Source organism: Xyrauchen texanus, chromosome 47 (assembly GCF_025860055.1).
Source record: "Xyrauchen texanus isolate HMW12.3.18 chromosome 47, RBS_HiC_50CHRs, whole genome shotgun sequence".
Lineage (NCBI taxonomy): Eukaryota > Metazoa > Chordata > Actinopteri > Cypriniformes > Catostomidae > Xyrauchen > Xyrauchen texanus.
In genome coordinates this window covers 8425419-8445551 of record NC_068322.1, presented here as the reverse complement: position 1 = coordinate 8445551, position 20133 = coordinate 8425419, and the positions used below count along the sequence as shown (strand labels likewise).

At 40.5% G+C, this 20133-nt stretch overlaps 1 protein-coding gene across 1 annotated transcript in view; it reads right to left on the bottom strand.

Moving 5' to 3' along the window:
* LOC127638680 (potassium voltage-gated channel subfamily D member 2-like) overlaps positions 1-19757 on the bottom strand; it is a 165074-nt gene extending 145317 nt beyond the window's left edge. Inside the window, exons 1-2 of the mRNA XM_052120314.1 lie at positions 19166-19757; positions 17685-18885 (exon numbers count right to left, since the gene is read on the bottom strand). Of these exons, the coding sequence (XP_051976274.1) occupies positions 17685-18796 (1112 nt within the window). The 5' untranslated portion in view covers positions 18797-18885; positions 19166-19757. The remainder of the gene's footprint in view (positions 1-17684; positions 18886-19165) is intronic.
* Between the last annotated feature and the right edge of the window lie 376 nt (positions 19758-20133).

Sequence of the window (20133 nt, the reverse complement as noted above, 5' to 3'; positions counted from 1 at the left end):
AGAGTTAAAAAAATATGAAAGAGTGAGTGCTGCTGCTCTCAGCCATAATCACATGTAAGGACATATACGAGTGAAAACCGATGTGCAGTATCAAATACACTGAATGTATGATAGTACTAACTGTAGAGAGCACATCAATATAAAGGCAAAGCCAAATCCCAGACATTTAGCTTTATTCAGGTCTGAAAAAGAGGGCATGTCTGGGGAAAAGAGGACGTATAGTCACCCTGTTCCGTTATTTCTTTGTTTATTTGTTTGTTTGTTTTTCATTGCATCACAAATACCATGAACTTGGCCGGACTCTGAAAAATATACCAAGGCAGAAAGGCTCATGTCCGAGTCCATGACAAGTCCAAGTCCATTAAAATCAAGTACATCAACTCTACAAATTAGTAGCTACATATATAAGGAGGTTTAAATCAAATGAATTGTGATCCTTTAATTGGCATGCATCTGTAACCACACAATCAAATCCACATCAGCAGAGTCTAAAAATGTCTATATTCAATCTCTGTCCAAATGTTTAAACCGTGTATTTTTCCATTTCAATTTGAATCAGATCCAGGACACTAAATAAATGGCCACCAAAAATGTTTCTAATTCAAGCCTGATACAGACACATGTGTAATACTGTGGAACCAATTTGATTGTTGCTATAGCTCAACTGGTAGAGCATAGCACTAGCAATGACAATGTCATGGGTTTGATTCACATACTGATAAAATGTATACCTTAATGCACTGTTGCTTTGGGTAAAAGTGTCGGCTGAATGTGTAAATGTTCAAATTCAAATTACACCTATTGTTTTCATCTTTATGTCAACACAGAAAACTGCATTCAATGTGTCATCAAAAGCTATTTTTTCCTGCTGATTTCCAGGCACTGTGGTGCTTAGATTTCCTCCTGTTTCACGTGGGCGCTTTCTTGTCACCCTGAGATTCTGTCTGCTGGTTTTTGATCTAAAAGCTGGAATGCATGTATGTGTGAGAGAGGGAAGCCTCAACAGTCTCAAAACGTATTTATCTTGGTGTAATGGTTCTTCATTGATATTCACAGCTGGCCACGGATCAATGATCCTTGGCAGTCTTGCTATTATTTTATTCTTGTATCTAAAAGGCGTATCAAGGATTCAGCTAAATTGTTTTGAGTCGGTTTTGGCTGAGTTGTCACAATGGTGCTGTGTTGGGCTATAAGGCATCAAAAAGGCTTTCATAGAGATACCTACATGCACATATACACAACAGCACAAAACCCAGCACCTACATTTTCAGTTTCAGCCAATAGCAAGCTACAATCACTCAGTTCAAGCCAATCAGAATATACTTGGTGTGGTAGTGTAGTAACCAATCAATATCTGAAATACAAGTGAGTCGCAATTCTTGCTGACTGTGAATAAACCTATTTGGGCATCAATCTGTGGTAAATGAGCTGTAAAAGAACAATATCCTTGAGGAATATAGGGGCCTGCATGGGCATGGGAATGATCTGACATGTGTGAGGGGCATATTATAAAACTTATCAGGCTCATGAATATAAATTATGTGGCATAACATACACCCTGTAGTCCTTACTGATTTGTGAATGGCAGTCGTTGGGACAGAACAGTCCTGAGTTATAATGGTTTATTCACTCTTGGGATCACAAAGTCTTTAAAAGGTTAAACACTGTGGATGATAGCAGAGCTTTGAAAATACAGGCCGTTAGTTAAAATACGAAATGGTCAGATGTGACTGGTTTCCCCAAATGGTTGAATGGACACCCAGTGAGAGCATCAAAGACACATACTGTTCTCTCAAATCACAGCAGGGTTCTCTCTCTTTCTTTCTTTCTTTCTTTCTTTCTTTCTTTCTTTCTTTCTTTCTTTCTTTCTTTCTTTCTCTCTCTCTCTCTCTCTCTCTCTATATATATATATATATATTTACTATATAATATTTTTTTTTTCTGTGATGCATCAAGATCAGCAAATACCTCAACCTTTACCATTTAGTTACCCACACAGCAACAGAGTGAAATGCATTAGCCACAAATTTGTAAGTAAATTCCACCATTTCAATTCAAGCGACACAATTCCTGCACCTCAGGCAGAATATAATTTATTTTGAAGACTGATGCACTTGTAAATGAAGCATAAACCAAACCAGAGATTTTGCTCAGTGAAGGCATCAAAGTGAGGACCACCATTTGAATTACACAGTGAAGTATGCGGATGATTACCACACACACATACTGTAGAATAATTGTGCTAAGATAAGCATTTCTACTACTATTGTGTCATATTTAGTGTTAAACAATGCATAACTCATGCTAAAGGCATGAATGATACCTACAATCATGTGGTTTGTTGAGGTATTCTTTTCCTTATTAAAGCGATCGGACTCACGATTTTCACTGACAAAAAATTAGCAAACAAAAATCCCATTGACCCGAGCCATATTTAGGGACCAGAATATCATAGAGACTTTGTCCAGTAAGCACTGCAAATGTTTTTTTAGTAATGATAAACACAATGGAACCAAAGTGCGCTATTCCCTTCACATTGTTTATACTGATGCTGATGCATCCATCCAGAGTTACTTCTGGTTCAATGATGAAGTTTAGAACTTGTTTTGTAAAGCAACAAAGTCCAATTTAGATGAATGAAAACAAGCGAGTAAAAGATGACACATCACAAATTTTATTCACAATACACTAAACAAAGAATTGCAATATTTCTTTATCGCAACCCGGATATCGATATAGAAACATATAGTCAATGGGGCTGGATAAAATGTTTGTTTTACGATTAATCACAGTCTTTTTTTTTTATTTTTTATGATCCATATATTGATTCTTAAAATTACAAGATTTATATTTTACTTCATACAACCAGACAGAACTCACATTACTACTGGAAACAGTAGGTTGACATTTCTTTAGGTAAAATTGGTCCGTGCTTGACGAAATGTGAAACACTGCTCCCAGGTGCCAAAGCAGTAAGTGTTGTTGGGCATATGGATATGCTTGAGCTCCATTTTACAGACAACATTTGCATGGAGGGGCACCAAAAGCAAGTTGTGAAGCTAATTGTTTTCAGCTATACAGGCTGTAAATCATCAAAAAGGAATGCAAATGTTATAAACTGTACCCACCAACCCTAAACCTAAACATCAGTGGAGTAAAAATGTAATGTTAGAGGGAAAAATACAACCCCCGAATCACGCTTGTCACCGATTATGTGAAAGAGATTACTTCCTGGTTTCAATGTGGGATCTGAACTGGGGTCTCCCAAAGAAAAGGTATACAGTACACACTTGAGCCGACGCAAAACTATCAGTTAGATCATGCCACTTGTCGGTGAGTCAGATTAATGTGGCCGATCCAAGGGTACCAGGACTCTCGGAATCTACATACTGACTTCCCGTGTGATCATGTTAATACAGCAACCCTCTACACTGTGAGTAAATAATTTGCATATGCCACCAAATTGTGTGCTATGTGACTAAAAATGTCTGTGATTGTCCACAATTACAAATGTATACAATTTATACAGGTACAATTTATACCTATTTATTTACCATTCTTTCTTAAAATGTACTTTACCATTACACCTCGGATCACAGCAAAATCATTGTGAGGCTGAATCAAATAGAACAGAGTATGTGTGTGTGTGAATGTTTGAAAAAATCCTCTGAAGGTGATTTGAGCATGTGTGCATGTCTGTGTATTATAATTAGGTTACAGGAGCGATCTTCCTGGCGGGAGACACTATCAAGGCCAAACAGACGGAGAGTTTGCTGAATGTCAGGCAGTGAGGTGAATGGCAGCGATGTTTAAAACATGAGGCCACCACTGGAGCCCACCTCAACACTCCACACTTCCGTCTCACTCTCTCTTTCTCTCTCACTTTTTCTGACCTAGCTCAGATTAAAGAGCTCAACCTAAACAACCTCTTCTTGCCTCTTTAGAAAACTCTTCAGCCCGCAGGGAATGCTGAGCAGTTTGTGTGTGCATTTACATCAGTGTTGGGCAAAATTCAGAAATTAAAAGGGTTAGTTTGCCCAAAAAAGACATCCTGTTATCGTTTACTCACCACTCAGGTCATCCCAAACCCATATGACTTCCCATGGAACACAAAAGATGTTAGGCAGAATGGCAACCACAATCTCTTTGATTTTCATTTGAAATTAAAATTCTAATAAAACATTTGCACCAAGTAGGCTACCTCAATTCATATTTAATTCAAATTCTGCAACCTTTGTATTCATGTCAGTTAATTCAGCGTTTCACTGCTGCTTTACCACTCTTGACGTCCATGTCTATATGTTGACTGCCCAGCACTCTCTCACTCAGTGACTGGCAGTTCATTACCGAATATATCCTGTAAGTGCAGGTGTGTACATTGGGACACAGCATCAGAGGTCTGCGTGAATTGTGTGATTACGGTCTGTCGAGGGAAAAGACAGAACTAGAAAGGACAGTCAATGGCAAATGGATTCTGTTTTCCAATGAAATGTCATGGTGACATACAAAACTCTAAACGACACCCCCTCTCTCTCTCTCTGTCGCACTCCTGTTACCATCCTTCTGTCCAATTCGACCTCTGCTGTCCATCTTCACTGGTATTCCTTCTCTAGAATGATGGCACTATAGGGGTACAGGACACTGATAAGGCCTCATGGTACAGATAGCAGGAGTGTCTAATGCAATGACCTGTATCCATGGCTGCTACAAGAAGCAGCTTTCTCAGTAATGTATCAGTCCACACCAAAAACACGATTACATTTTAGCTTTGATTTTCAAGTGACAGTGTTTTCTAATGGATTTTTCCACCACTAAATAAATTACAGACACCATTCAATAAGACTTAAAAAAGCAATTCCACAAGCGATATAATGTTGTCATACTTACAAAATATTTCAAAAAATACCTGACATACTGTGGCAAATGGTTTTTGCTACTTGAGGAAGGGTGAGATTATATTTTGTGGTTTTACTCACATTTAATAATAATTATTTAAAGTCTCTCATTGGTTCTTTAGAACCATAATTAATCAACAAGTTATAGGTGAATAAATGCTCTATTTTTTTCTTTTTATTACTTTTCGTATTTTCTTTGGATTGCACCATAATCCATCTATGATCTACAACCCCAATTCCGAAAAAGTTGGGGCAGTATGATAATAAAAACAAAAAGGAGTGATTTGTAAATTATATTCACCCTTTACTATATTGAAAGCACTACAACTACACATTATGATGTTGTTCCTTGTGAATTTAATTGTTTTTTGAAAATGTACAATCATTTCAAATCAGATGACTGCAACACGCTCCAAAAAAGTTGGATCAGTAGAGTGGTTACGGCTGTGTAACATCACCATGTTATCTGATTTGAAATCACTGTACATTAAAAAAAAACGATGAAATTCACAAGGAAAAACATCATATAACGTGCAGTTGTAGTGCTTTCAATATAGTAAAGTGTGAATATAATTTACAAATCACTCCATTTTGTTTTTATTAGCATTTTTCATACTGTCCCAACTTTTTCGGAAATGGGGTCCTAACATAAACATGAAAATCGTCAAATGTAATGCTTACAGCCCATATCTATTTGTTCAGATTAAGAAAAAATTATCTACATGTATGATATGTGTTCCTGTTACAGTACATGTCACAGAGGACAAAGGGTGTGTTTAAGGTCCAGGACATTGATCTGTAATCTAATGACCCCTGTTAGTTTACCAGCAGAGCTTGAGTTTCTCTGAATCCAGTTACCTGAGAACTATTCCTGTAGGGGTTTTACAAGTTTAAATTTAGTCTTAAGGTAAGGAAACTGAGTCTTAAATAATAAACTAACTATTCTGGTTTTAGTTGATAGTTCTACTGAATTACCATGGTTAACCCTTTATAGTTCATGGGTGAACTCCATCCCTCAGGTGGGTCTGCCAGTTAATACATATGTAACTTTTTCAGTGTTAAAATATTTCCTTAATATTTCCTCTGCTTAATATGCAGAGAAAACTATAATTATGTCACTCAGAGATTAATTTTATTGAAAAATGTAAATGTTTTTTTATAGCAAGCTGCAAGGACACAAGGTGAATCAACCAATGGCATGAGTTGAGGTAGAACTATCTGACTGTTTGAACAACAGAAAACAATGAGTGTATTTTGAAAGCTGTTTTGATGCAGAAATTACATACTTCAGCTTTAATATTTTTTTATGGTCTTCAACCATTCCAGTTTGATCAAACAGGAACTCAACAACTCGAACTACCAAATGTTCCGGTACCTTTAAATCGATTCCCCTTTGAATTATTGACAAGCGACATCTCCCAACAGAGATCTTTGCATCAATTGAAATATGTTTACCTTTTCCTGTGATGTGACTAATAGCACGTTGCGGTAGCACACTCGGATGCACAGGTTAGGGGTTTAGGGGTTTGGATTTGGGGGCTGAGAATAAGGGTTGGGGTTTGGGAAAGGGAAAGGGAAGAGTTAATAGAATATGCATTCCCGTTGAGTGTTTTACATAATTTACAACCAAAAACAACACGCTTTACAGCTCGCTTTAGGAGCCACTCTGTGGACATTTCACTCCGAGACTAGAGCTCACACACTTCCAGCTCTGGCCACTGGGGGGCACAGGCCGATTTCAGCTAAAGAACTTTTAACCTAGTGCTCTTACATGACTTTACTTTTTAGCTGATGTCACTAAGCTCTCTTATTTTTCAACTCTTCCCTTTGTCTAATAGAGACCACAACAATCCAAATAATTCCCAATTGATAAAACCAAGACCCACACAACAGTTCTTGTTTCACCAGATTATGAGTGTAGAGTTTCATGATGACTTTAAATAAAGCAAAGCAAACACAAAGGAACAAATTTAGAAAAATATAGAAAAGAGATCAAAAAGAAAAATGGAGACAGATGCGCCATATGATGTGTAATGACCTTTTAAAGTGCTTGTATTCAAACCATAGAATTAGTGCTTATCTGTGTGAGAAAGAAGTAGAGTCCAGCATTTTTATGCCTGACTTGCAGTGCTCACTCCATTTGAGTCCAAATCACAAGCGGTCACCCAGCCAGCCTGCTTTATTCACACTGACAGTCAAAAGTGAACGCAAGTGATCTGGACCGACTGCATCTACAGAAAATTCTGAAAGAGTTTCCCTTTTTCAGAACAACTTGACAACACAACGAACAAACTGTAACACAAACCCATGCAGACAAGCAGCATTTATGCTATTTCAACTGTACATTTGCATGACTTATACAAAAAGATCAAGTCATTATTAAAAGGTCTGTAAAAATAAATGTTTTGCTAATGTATTCTGTGTGGTTACTAGGAAGTTGATTACTGACCCAAGTCAAAAGAGCTCACATCCATGTATCTATGCTTTTCTGGTCCCTATATCTAAGTCTATGGGTATAATGGGAAGTCTAAATGTGACACGGTGGAGGACGGGGCCGGGTCGTGATTCTACACACCCGGCCCCTTATTAGGCTAATCAAGCCTCCGAAAGGGATAAAGGCCTGCGGATGGTGGTGCGACAGAGAGAGAGAGAGCATTTACGGGCAGCTGTCTGTCATATGTGTGTGTTTAAGTTCCTTATTAAAATATTATTTATATTTTCAAGCCGGTTCTCGCCTCCTCCTTTCCTTGTTCCCTTATTACACTGGTGGCGAAATCTGGGAAGGAGGAGTGATACCTGTAGTGCAGTTCTCGCCACTACCATCCACCCCAACGGAGCAGCCACAGCCATCTGCCGGGGGACAGAGGAGCCCAGCCGTCTGGAAGCGGAGGAACGGCCACCGACCGTGAGGGGGGAAGGGGCTCCTGGCCCACCGGTCAGGGCCGCTGCCAGGGGCGGGGGGAGACCCCTACCAGCCGCTAAACGTGGTGGGGTTAAGAGAGGACTGCCAACCGCGAGCGGGGAGGGGCTCCCGGCCGACAGCCTGGAGCAGGAGTACCACTGCCAGGGGCGGGGGAGTCCCCTTCTTTTCCCCGAGAAAGGACAGTGGTCGGGGCCGGGTCGTGATTATACACACCCGGCACTTATCAGGCTAATCAAGAGGGATAAATGGAGACTGCAGACGGTGGTGCGACAGAGCGTTTACAGGCAGATGTCCATCATATGTGTGTGTTTGTGTATTTTGGGTCGTTTGTCATTAAATGTTATTTATATTATCAAGCCGGTTCTCGCCTCCTACTATCCATTAATCCCGTTATACTAATCATTTAGAAAAGTAATAGCACCCCTCTCCTCAAACCACACAATTTGATTACATGTGTGTAGTAGTAAGTGATGCCTGCCTTAGCAAAATACAGTTATGCATGTTAATAATGCATGGGTATGTAAGATGCATGGTCAAACAGGAATATAGTTTTTAACATCATTATTTATTAACTCCCTTTTTAGTGCCAACCTACAAGGTCATTAAATGAACATCTGTGGCTTTGCGAAAAAAAAAAGAAAAAAGAAATGGTGAAAATGGGTCAAGTTAAACGGTCTAAATGGAGTGTGAAACAAACACACACATACACACAGGTGCAGGGTACTGCAGGCTCATTGATTCTCACTTTGACTTTCTCCAGTCATTCTGCATGCTGTGTGAGTGTGGCTGTGAGCCACTCAATGCTGATCTCAGATCACTGTTTGCAGGTCATCTCTACTATAGCTAGTGAGACTTACTCAATATTCACTGACAAAAAGCCAACTCCAGACTGACGGGTGTCTCCCTAGTTCTCTTTAAAAGGATAAATGGTGATGGTGTAGTGGTCTAAGCACATAACTGGTAAACTGTTAATCAGAAGGACACTGGTTCAAACCCCACAGCCACCACCATTGTGTCCTTGAGCAAGGCACTTAACTCCAGGTTGCTCCAGGGGGATTGTCCCTGTAATAAGTGCACTGTAAGTTGCTTTGGATAAAAACATACAAGTACTTCATACAACCAAAATTTTATTTGTTATTTACTGACAATCTTCTTAGCCAAAGCTTTTGTCTAGCCCACATTTGCATCAAGAATCACAAGTGGCATATTTGGTCCCTACACATGCGAGACTCAATGCCATTTTGATGTCAAAGACTTTAACGCACCAAATTTGAATATTTACACAAAGTACACAAAGATGGGTTAGACGTGAACTAGATTATCAGTGAATAATGGCTTAAATTTTGGTCTGTTGCTCACACAAAGTCTTATATATCTTCCAATACTTCTATGGTGCCTTTTTTTGTTGTCCTTTTTGGAGCTCCACAGAAAAAGAATAAATAAATAAAATAAATAGATAAACAGGATAAGGGTTTGGAATGGCATAAGAGTGAAAACTAATTAATAAAATGTCCTTCATGGGTGAACTATCCATTTAAGAACCATTCAAAGTTGCTGTAATGAAGAGATGTCTGTCTTGCTCTGTCTTTCACAGGAGATCTCCATATGAAAGCTGAAATCTATATTCACCACCACACTTCAGTCTATTTTTGCCATTTCTCGTACGGTATTAGCAGACTTTAACAAAACACTCCAGTTCCCTTTTGAATTTCAGCCAACTCATTATTATTGCCACCCAAAACACACACACAAACACACACACACACACACACACACACACACACACACACACACACACACACTGTCTCAGGTTCATCCAATGATTGTCAAGGTGTCCTCATTCATTTATAAATTACGTTATTAAAAATAATTACGGGAGGGGTAAGAGTGAGCAAAGAAAGAAAGAAAGAAAGAAAGAGAGAAAAAGAAAGAGCAATGCATATGAGTGCATGATTTAAATTAGTCTAGTGCAAAACAGAACACTGCACAAGAAAGACCAACACCCACACAAAGAATAATGGAAAAAAACAAGCAGTTCACTAATTATCCTAATTACGCAGTAATCAAATCAGTCACGACCTGGAGAAGATAGTTTATGAATCACAGAAAGACAGAGAGAGAAAGAACGAAATTGGTGGTGAGAAGAAAAGAATCCAAAGTTTGTGGTTCTGATTGACAGATTATTAAAAACGAGGTTTTACGTGCAAATGTGGGAGTGTGTGCATCCCACAAGAGCTTTAAAATGCACATTTAAGAAATTACTCTGGGCAGCAGAATGGTCAGTGGATTAAGATTTGCATCCTGGATTGGCTGAATTCAGACACTGATAAATGGAAATCGCAGTTCTTTCCCAAGTAAATCTGTAGTTTAAATACCTCACCTGCACGTTTAAGCCAAGTGTACTGCCATACAAAAGCTTGTCACCCAGCACATATTTAAAGACTCTCAGAGCCCCTTATTCATGAAATATGAGCAGAAGTAATTTCAGTGTAAATCTTTCATGAATCCATTCTTATGTAAATTGCCCCTTTGAATTGACTGTGACAATTCATGTAAGAATGGTTTTACGAACAATTTACACAGAAATTCGTTCCACTCGTGTTTCATGATTAAGGCCAACAGTTTTGTTTTTGTCTTGCTGTTGATGTTCACACCAATCCATTGTCATTTCAACGCTCATTGATTTCGCTATATGTTTACACCTCTCATCCATATGATTTCGAAAATGCTCTCCATGAACATATATAGAAAATGATGACGTTAGGAAATCTGTTTTTAAACAGATAAGTGTGGATGTGGCTTCAGTGTGAGAATCTGGAAGTGAATTTGTCTAAATTAGGACTTGATTTCATCCCAGCATCACAATCCTGGATCTCAAAACGAATAACTAGGGGCACAAAATCTATTCTTTTGAAGTTTCAAATTTCACTCTTTCTCAGAGCCATAACTTCTGTAGTTCTGACGTATCTGAAGGTAATCCTTGTGAACATGGGGGGTATTTTAATTTAGAATATTTTGAAGTGTGCAGAGAAATTTGCATGTGTTTAAAGCGCTTCAAATACCACTACCATTACTGCTTACCCTGTTTGTTTGTTTTTTTATTTTGTTTTTTCTAGACAGGCCTGGTAAGAAAGTAATTAAAGAACCAAAATGAAAAGGAAAAAAAAACTTAACAAAACTCTTCCCTCCAAACCGCAGAGTAAAAGAGGGGGTGGGGAAGATGACTTAAGTAAAAGGAAAGAATGCGCAATAAGGGAGAAAAAAGGATGGTAGGGAAGGAAGAATACACAGACAGAGGGAATGAGAGAGATGCTAGTCCAATTAGCCTCTCGGTGTGGAGTAATAGTGCGAGTATGAAATGGATGGATAAATAGTGTTAGCGAAAACCACAGGGGTTATTCCACATGACAAAGAGCCTTTAATTACCACATTCTGGGCTCTTTACTTCCCTGTTGTAGTGTAAATCTTTTAAATGCAGCTTCTCAGTATTCATGCTCTTTTTTTGTGCTATGAAACCTGTCATGTCTGTCTGTTTAAGAAAAACAAACTAAAAAACCCACACATTTTGGTGATCGCTTAGGTGGCATGTGGCAATCATAAATCTGACCTCTGAGGGACATTGTGTGCAAACAATGACAAGGAGGTTCGTTGTGGTCAAAAGCACAACCTCAAACCGTGATTCCTCAGATTGTGGCTCTTAAAGGGTGTAATCGGCACCACAAATTGACTTGTAGGTAAAAAGAGGCATTAAAAGGATACAGTACGTCAACCAAACATGACAAATCTGTTGTAATTTACTCACCCTCATGTTGTTCCAAACCTATATGACTAACTTGTTTTCTTCCGTGGACCAAAAAAGGTTATGCAGAATGACCATTCACATTCACTTTCACTGTATGAAAAAAATATTACATATTACATATTACAGGCTCAATTTTCTTTAGTAAATAGAAAAAAATTGAGCTTACAGTGAGGCATTTTCAATGGAAATGTAAGCATAGCGTTGTTCTAGCGGGAAGATTAGCAGCTGTACATCATCGCACCATTAGCTGGGTAATTCCTAGCCAATCACATGTAAGCCATTGCTTTATAAGTCTGCTCACAATCTATCACATTACTGTTTCAGTGTGCTAACACGGCAACCTCCACCACCCCACTACCACCAGTTGAGTCCTGTAATGCATGGGGGTAGGCTCCTCGCCCCTGCCTCCTATCTCCGGCAGGATATGACGGTTCCGAGCCAACTTCTTCGGACTGCCAGACGGGGTCTATGCCAAGAGAGACATTACTTTTCTGTTTTGTATTCATCAAATAAATGTCATCTTAAATATCACTCATGTCTGCGAGTCTTCCTGATAGAAGTTAAAATATGTTAAAATAAACTGCTGTGCGATGAACATGCGCTACACGGACACCTTTCATGGTTGCTCACCATCTCCGTGTCAACAAATGTGTCTCCTGTTGAAAGTGTTTAGACGAGTTCCTAGGGAAAAATGGATAGTGGAAAATGGGGTGATGGACACCATGAGCTGGGCCCCATGGGAGTTGTGGGCCTTTGGGCTTCAGCCCGTGTAAGCCCATGCATTAATGCGCCCCTGGTCCCAAGTACATACACAATGTGCATGATACAAATTTTGTCATCAGCACACAATGCTCAGACTGTCCACATGCAGCGTAGTTTTCTACATGTGTGGGTCATCCGAGTCCATGTCCGTGAAGTCCACAAGATCAAAGGGTGTCCAATTTCAGATAATTGCTATGTGCCCTCAATGCGCCTTTTGGCCGAGCAAATTACACAGTGGACGTCTACCAGAACGTCTATGCAGCATTACATCATCAAAGTCTAGACTCCTCTGAGGACCATAAGGGCTTCGAGCAGCATTTGGTTGTGGGACTTAGTCTCTCAGTAGTGTTTAGATGGACACACATGAGAGGATCAGTATCATCAATAATAAACCTGCATCATTGCATTTCTCCAGGGCCATGCTCTTACAGTGCAATACCAGTTCAGGGTGTGCTAATGAGGGTAACCTTACACCGGTACACTTTTAGAAATGCAATAATGAGTTCATTTCACATCTCATACTGTAGACTAACCTCAACACAACCCTGTCTTCATGACCTCCCAGGAAGCAACCTCTAGATAGTTCAGTCCATTGAAAAGCACACCAAAGCCTCTTCAAATACATGTTGAACTTGTGATCCTGTCCCCTTAGAGTAAATTAAGTCCATTGCTTAACCTACTGTGGCCACAATGAATTTCGTAGATTAATCTGCCAAATCCCCAAGGTAAATGTATCCTGGGGAAGGGAGATGTAGCTTGCAGGCTCTGAAGCCTTTGGCCTTAAGTGACCTGATGAGAGGGGACTTTAATAGAGTGAACATGTTACTCCATAAATCTCTTTACCATCTCTTGGAAGATCTCTTTATGTGCCTTCATAACACCACAGGAGAGGAGGAGCAGCTAAAGAGGCAGAAAAGGGATTGGAGGATGGGCAGAAAAGAAAGAAGTGAACATGTTTAAGTGCATTTCAGTGAAAAGAATTATGGGTAATGTAGAGGATCACAGGGCATTTCATTTACAAAACATTCTCATTGTACCCAAGGGTGTTAATACTGATGAATTTACCCCCCTTAACCTCTCACTCTCTCTCTTTCCCATATCTGCATGTCTTCAGTTCTGACAGCTGCACACTTAATAGATCCCGTTTGACAGTGCATAAGCCAATTAAAATGCTGCTGATTTAATTGGGCCGGGCAGAATCAGCCTATGCCAGAAAATGATTCCATTAAAGAGGCAGTAGGTGCCAGTGAAGCGAAGGCCATTTGTGCTGTTAACCAAAGTCACATCCCAATCCTCTCCTTCCCTCCCCTTTTCATATACCCATTCAGGAACTCTGCAAAGTCTGAACATCAACACCGGATTGCATACTTGTTGCAAATGACAGTATATAAACAAGTTTTGAATGGGTAATAGCATATGGAATACAATTGTTCTTGATCTTCTACGGTAAAAGATCTTCATGCACAATAAAAACACACTATCCCTTTCAGAATTTAAAACTTTCTATTCTGTTGAAAAAACAAAACATTTATTGAAACGGAGTTGGCCTGCAACTTTGCAAAGTCACATACAATAGATATATGCATGAACACATGACTGTCCACATACACTGTATACAGGTATATATATACTTTATATATGGGACTTCTTGATCTCTGTCAAAGAAGACTTTACTCCATTACTCAAGTAATATTACAGTTATTAGTATATAAATTAAAATTATACAGTACAGTATATGAACATTGCCGGTGGAATTGTGTACATTGTGAAATCTTGTACATTTTATAGCCATATGTTATATTAGGTGACTGCACTCAGAGGAAAATGAAAATTGTGATATGATTCCCTTAACAAAAAAGAATGCAAGCAATTCAAGTTTATCTCTGAAATCAGTTCAATCGCTTTGCCAGATGAGTTCAGAACTTGGGGTATTACGCACTTCTGTTTCAATACTCCGGTGAGCATTGTGACATATTGTGGAGTAAATATCTATAGCTGTTCTGAGTCAGGATTAATAGAACATCACTTGCCTGCTCTTGCCATCACAATCTTATTCCAAATGGGAGATACCTGGCAAAACAGAGCACTGGTTATCTCACGCACATGGAGTAAAGCTTGTTGCATACTTTAAGCTCAGCAAGAGATAAAAGAACCCACTTCATCTAGATCAAAGTGAGACTTACAACAATATCAGACCCTGGTGTGTATATCCATAACTTTGGGATTTTGTGCAGGGCTAAAGCCGTTTAAGACACTCAGGTATCTTACGTAGAGCTGAGCGAGATTGAGGCTATCTTTACGAGTAATTAAAATACTCAATCATTCTCTCATGCGGACAGACTGAAGGTGCCAGAGGGCTGAATATAATCTAGTAGCAACCGTGACTTTCTCGCTGCTTTAATGTTGGCTTTTATCTCAGTGAATCCGCACTGATATTTGAAACATTCTTAAACTTCAATTGCACTTTGGATCATGGGGCTTCATTAAAAGTAAAACTCAAAACCTGTTTCACATAATCTATAGCAGCCACCTCATTGAAATCCCTCCACTTGCTCTCCAAGCCACAGATCCATCCATGTCATCCACCTCCTCCAGTGTAGGAAATGAAGCATTAAAAAGTAATGCACACATTTAGAGAGCCAGGCTACATTCAGTCAGAGCAGGTAAAGTCCTTTAGCAATGTCTGGACTGGACACTCACTTCAGCCCTGCGAAAGGACGTGTGTGTTTTTAAAGAGAGTTGGGAAGGAAATGAGAATTCAGACATAACACAGAGTGATGGATTAACTCAAAGTGCAATGAGAAGATGAGATGTAAACACTAAAAGAGGAAAAGATTCTCATTACTACACTGCCTCTTCAAGGAATAATTCAGCCAAAAATTAAAATTCTGTCATCATTTACTCAACCATGTCATTCAAAACCTGGATGACTTCTTTTCTTCCATGGAATATAAAAGATGGATGCATCCTGGCCACTTATTTTATATAGTAAAAGTACAACACACAAGTTGTAAACTATTCCTTTAAAAGGGAGGGAAGACTGTGTGGTATCTATGTTTTCATAGAGATCAAATTGTAGTCAATAAAAGATTAAACATTGTCAAGACACACCCTTATATCTCATTTCTCAGCCTCTGTTTTCGCTCATTAAATGGTGAACTTAACTTTACCAGGTCAGATCTCTGCAGCAGCGCCTGCCCCCCACACCCTGCAAACTCCTCTTGATGGGCTCACTGAGGCAAAGCAATAAAATCTGAAATGAGGCACAGCATTCTTGCCTGCAGAGAGAGGAGTCGGGTATATGGGCTGCATCACTGAAACATCACATCATCTGCAGCTGCAGGTCTGTTAGGAAGATATAGTTCATAACCAGCTGGCTCCGACAAGTAATCATCTCACCCTAACACTCACTCACACATACCGCTCCCACCATTATGACAGCGCTGAGCGTCAGACCGTAATTTCATTTTCTTATTGATGTCATCCGATTTGTCAGGTGAGAATCCGCATGACACAAATTGCTCACAACAGAACGTCGTAATAGTAAACCCTTTCTCTTTTTTTACTCCTTCTGTCTCCAAACCTCATACTTTCTTTACAGGACAGTGTAGACCAGACAGGAAAGTAGAGGGAGAGAGAGGGGGAATGGGATCTGGACATAGCACAGGTCAGACTCAAACCTGCAACCCAGTAAGCACAGCAACTCTAAAATATCTCAAGCATGTACTGTACACTTTCCACATTGCCCAAACATGTAATATATATATATATATATATATATATATATATATATATATATATATATATATATATATATAAAAGGAACAGTTCACCAAATGAAAATGTTTTCATCTTTTACTCACCTTCAAAATTTAAGGGACTGGCTGCCTCAATCACCACTAACTTTCATTGCATATTTTTTTTTTCCCACAGAATGAAGGTGAATAGTGACAGTCTGCACAAAAACATTGTCTTTTGTGTCCCACATAAGGAAGAAAGTAATGTGGGTGTGGAATGACATGAGGGTGAGTAAAGTATGACAGAAGTTTTATATTGGGTGAACTATCCATTTAATGGTTCAAGGAGAACATTACTCACACAGTGAACTTGGGTCAAACTAGTCCAAACTTAAAGCTAAAAAACATTATAAATCGAAAGCCAAAACAAATTGACATCAGATCTGTAATGTACAGCCTATCAGCCAGGCAAAGGAGTCAGATTGTCACTGGCAATGTGCGCTATGACACACACAGTAACGCACTTCAAAGGCGCGCCGATCAAAGTGTATTGAAGCATGCAGTTTGATTAATCCCTAAAAGAGTGACTCAGGACTGTGTCGACCCGCCTGCAACCCCGCGACCGTCTCCAGAGCGGTGCAGAGCGCAGCCACGGGGCGACCGTCAGATGCAGCGGGCAGCTTCAGCACCATGGAGAGCGACCATAGGAGGCTCGGAGACGCCACGCTGAGGCGTTGAGTGAAGGGATTAATAAATGAATAACACATCAGTGGGGGTGTATTATTGTTATTGCCTTCAGTGCTTAATGTTACAAGAATCAGCCTTTTTGCCCCTGTCTCCCTGTGTGTTCAATGACTGAATATAAATCAAATACTACAACCTGTTAAAGTTCCTTCTGCTTGATGTCAGTGTAAAAGATGTAAATTGCCTTTTTGATTATGTCTGTGGATGTGAATTTAAGGCGATAATGAGAGGCCAAATGACAATTTCGTGGTTCCCAGAACGTTCTGGGAACGTTTGTTTTTAGTTCCCAGAACAGAAAGCCAGGAAAGCTTTGTTTTACGGGAATAGAATGTTTGTTTTAGGTTGTGCATAATTGTTCTCCTAACGCTCCCTTAAAGTTTCAGTTCTGGGAACCTTTCTGCAACCAAACTGCAACATTACATCAATAGGCCTTTAAGCCATGCCTTGTTTTAATATTTGTTCCTATGTTCTTTAGAAGTCCCTTTTCTGTTGCAACGTTCGGGGAATGTTAGTTTATGGATATAAAACATACAACCCTAAAAGAAGGTTAGGGGTTGGTTCCCCCCAAAAAAGAACCAAACGGGAACCATACACTTAGGATAACTTTTTGTGTGTCTATTTCTTTGATTTATATTTATACACTTTTCTTGATCTCTCCCTGCTCTTGATTTATGTTTCCTTCAGCTCTCTATTTTCGGGATGCTTTGGTGTAAAATAATCTGCTTTAAAGCAATCTGAAGCAGCGCTGACAGCAGATCATGCGCATTAAAAATCTAATTCAGATGTTTGCGGATCATAGTGAAACAACAACATCAACTCACCCCAGCGTTGTCATGGTGACGATGGTGTACCAGAAAGCCGCCGGTATGCTTGTGAACTTGCTGGCGGACGAGCCCTTTTCTGCGTAGAACATGACGGTGGCAAAGATGATGATGGCCATGGTGAGCGAGAAGAGCAGGAAGCCCAGCTCAGACGCGCAGCTCTTGAGAGTGTACCCGAGTATGCGCAGTCCCGCAGAGTGCCGCGAAAATTTGAAAATTCGAAAGACCCTGAAGACCCTGAGGGTGACGAAGGCCCCACTCACGTCCTCGTTTTCCGTCATGACCAGGCCGATGTAGTAAGGCATGATGGCCACCACGTCAATGATGCTCATGACACTCTTGACGAAATTGTACCTGCTGGGCGCGGCAATCAGACGGAGCAGGTACTCGACTGTGAAGATCATGACGCAGGCCGTATCCAAACAGAAGAACGCGGGCGCGTAGCGCTCCCCGCACGAGATCTCTTTGACCCTGTCTTGCGCTTTACCGCATGGGACCGTCTCCACCACGTTCGCCATAACGGAGACGGCAATGAAAAAGCCCGTGACGTAATAGAACACCAGCGCCATGGTGCTCGTGTGAGGGTTCTCAAAAGCGCGCCACATGGACTCACGGAACGACATATCCGGCGGCACCAAATCCTTATTGTTTTCGTTTTCTTCATCATCTTGAATTCTCTCAGCGTTCTCCCTCCTGCGATCTTTGTACTCCTCATAGCAACAGTCACCAATTATCTCGGGAATGATGCCAAAGAAGGCCAGCTCCTCGTCATACGCGGAGATGCACTCGTGGCGAGGGTAGTGCAGCTTCCCGGTGCGGTAAAAGTTGAGGATATGTCTGAAGATGTCCGGGTCGCGGTCGAAAAAGTACTCGTTTGTCTCCTCGTGGTAAAAGAAGTCGCGCTCTGTGCTTCCCAGTAAGGTGTCGGGGTACCTCTCCAACGTATTCAGCCAAGTTTGAAACTTTGTGCCGCTGACGTTCAAGATTATGAACCCGTCCTGACCTCGCCTTTTTTCCCGTGGTGGAGGCGGCATCGGCGTGCTCGCCACGGGCATCCATCCTATGGCCGCGGCGCGCGCGAATGGTAGCCACGCTGCGACTCCAGCTGCCATGCTGACCCAATGTGCGCGACCCGGTGCAACTGAAGCAGAGTCGGTGCTCCGTTTTGCGCTCACAGATCCGCCACGCAAGGGAAGGACATCTGGAGAGACACAATGGGTAGCCACTGGATGTAAAGTTCAAAGAAGACTACTGTTCACATGCAGCAGAAGATTGCATAATGATAGCTACCAGGCATTTTATTTTTCCTGATCAAAGCGTGACTGTATTTAAACGGCACGGTGGAATTACAGTGATTCTGAGCGCAGAAATGAATGGTGGTGTGTATGCGTAAAACGAACGCCTTCTCATTCAAGCATGAATGCTTCAGGATGCATTGCATTTAAATTTACAGTGCTCGGAAAAAAAAAAAACTCACTTACCTCCTCATAAATAGGCCTACGGTTTATTCAAAAGTGGATTTTTTTTTTTTTTGTGCATATATATCACCAGTTAGTCCACTTTGGATTTCCTTTGCTTTTACAGTCTTCAAACACAAATAAGCACACAATAGTATCTGAATGCGTCTCCGTAGCTGGTGTAGAGCAAAAGCAACAAGTATAGAAGTCAGGTAATGGATTCAGGTAGAACAGTCCTTCGCATTTGTCCAAGGCTATTTTATCAGCCCTAGCTTCTGTGTTTTACACTGGTGCTCTTGGAGAAAACTGCTACAGTAGTCCTTTCAGGAAAGCAAGACCACCCCGGCAAGTGTGCGTTCAGAAGCCTATTCAAAGCGCTGAAAAATACCACTCTCCTGTCCGTTTTTTCCCCCTTCCCCCAAATGTAATCCTTTTGCAGGGACCTAGCTGTAGCGTAAACTAAAAGTTCGCTCGAGTTCTAGGTAAACCAGCAACAAATGAGTCAGTGGAAGTTGCTTCATCCGCTTCCGACAGAGATCTGTGAGTCTGCGGTGGAGTCCAAGTTGCACTCTGCTCACGGCGCATTGGAGACGTGTCACGTGCTTCGGGCATCGCTTAACACATATGAATCTATAACAGCCTTTACTGGTACATAGTGCACCATTCACACAGGCTGTATAACACTATACGTACATTATGCGTAAATGTTTATTCATTGCATTTGACTATTAAGATAGAAATGAAAAGGATATCCAAAATATAGCGCACTGCATAAAGGTATTCAGTGGCTCTGTTTCTGAATTGTTATAAAATAAAAAAACATTCAATGAAACTCAGTGCTGAATTGTGGTGCGTAACCTAAGCTAAGAGAAAGTGTTGCGGATATTTCCATAGCTCAGGAACTCGATTTATACTTTCACCACTGATACATGCACAGAGGCGATGCCACTAGATGGAGACAGTTTTCAGTTGAGGTGAGGGCAGCATAGAGA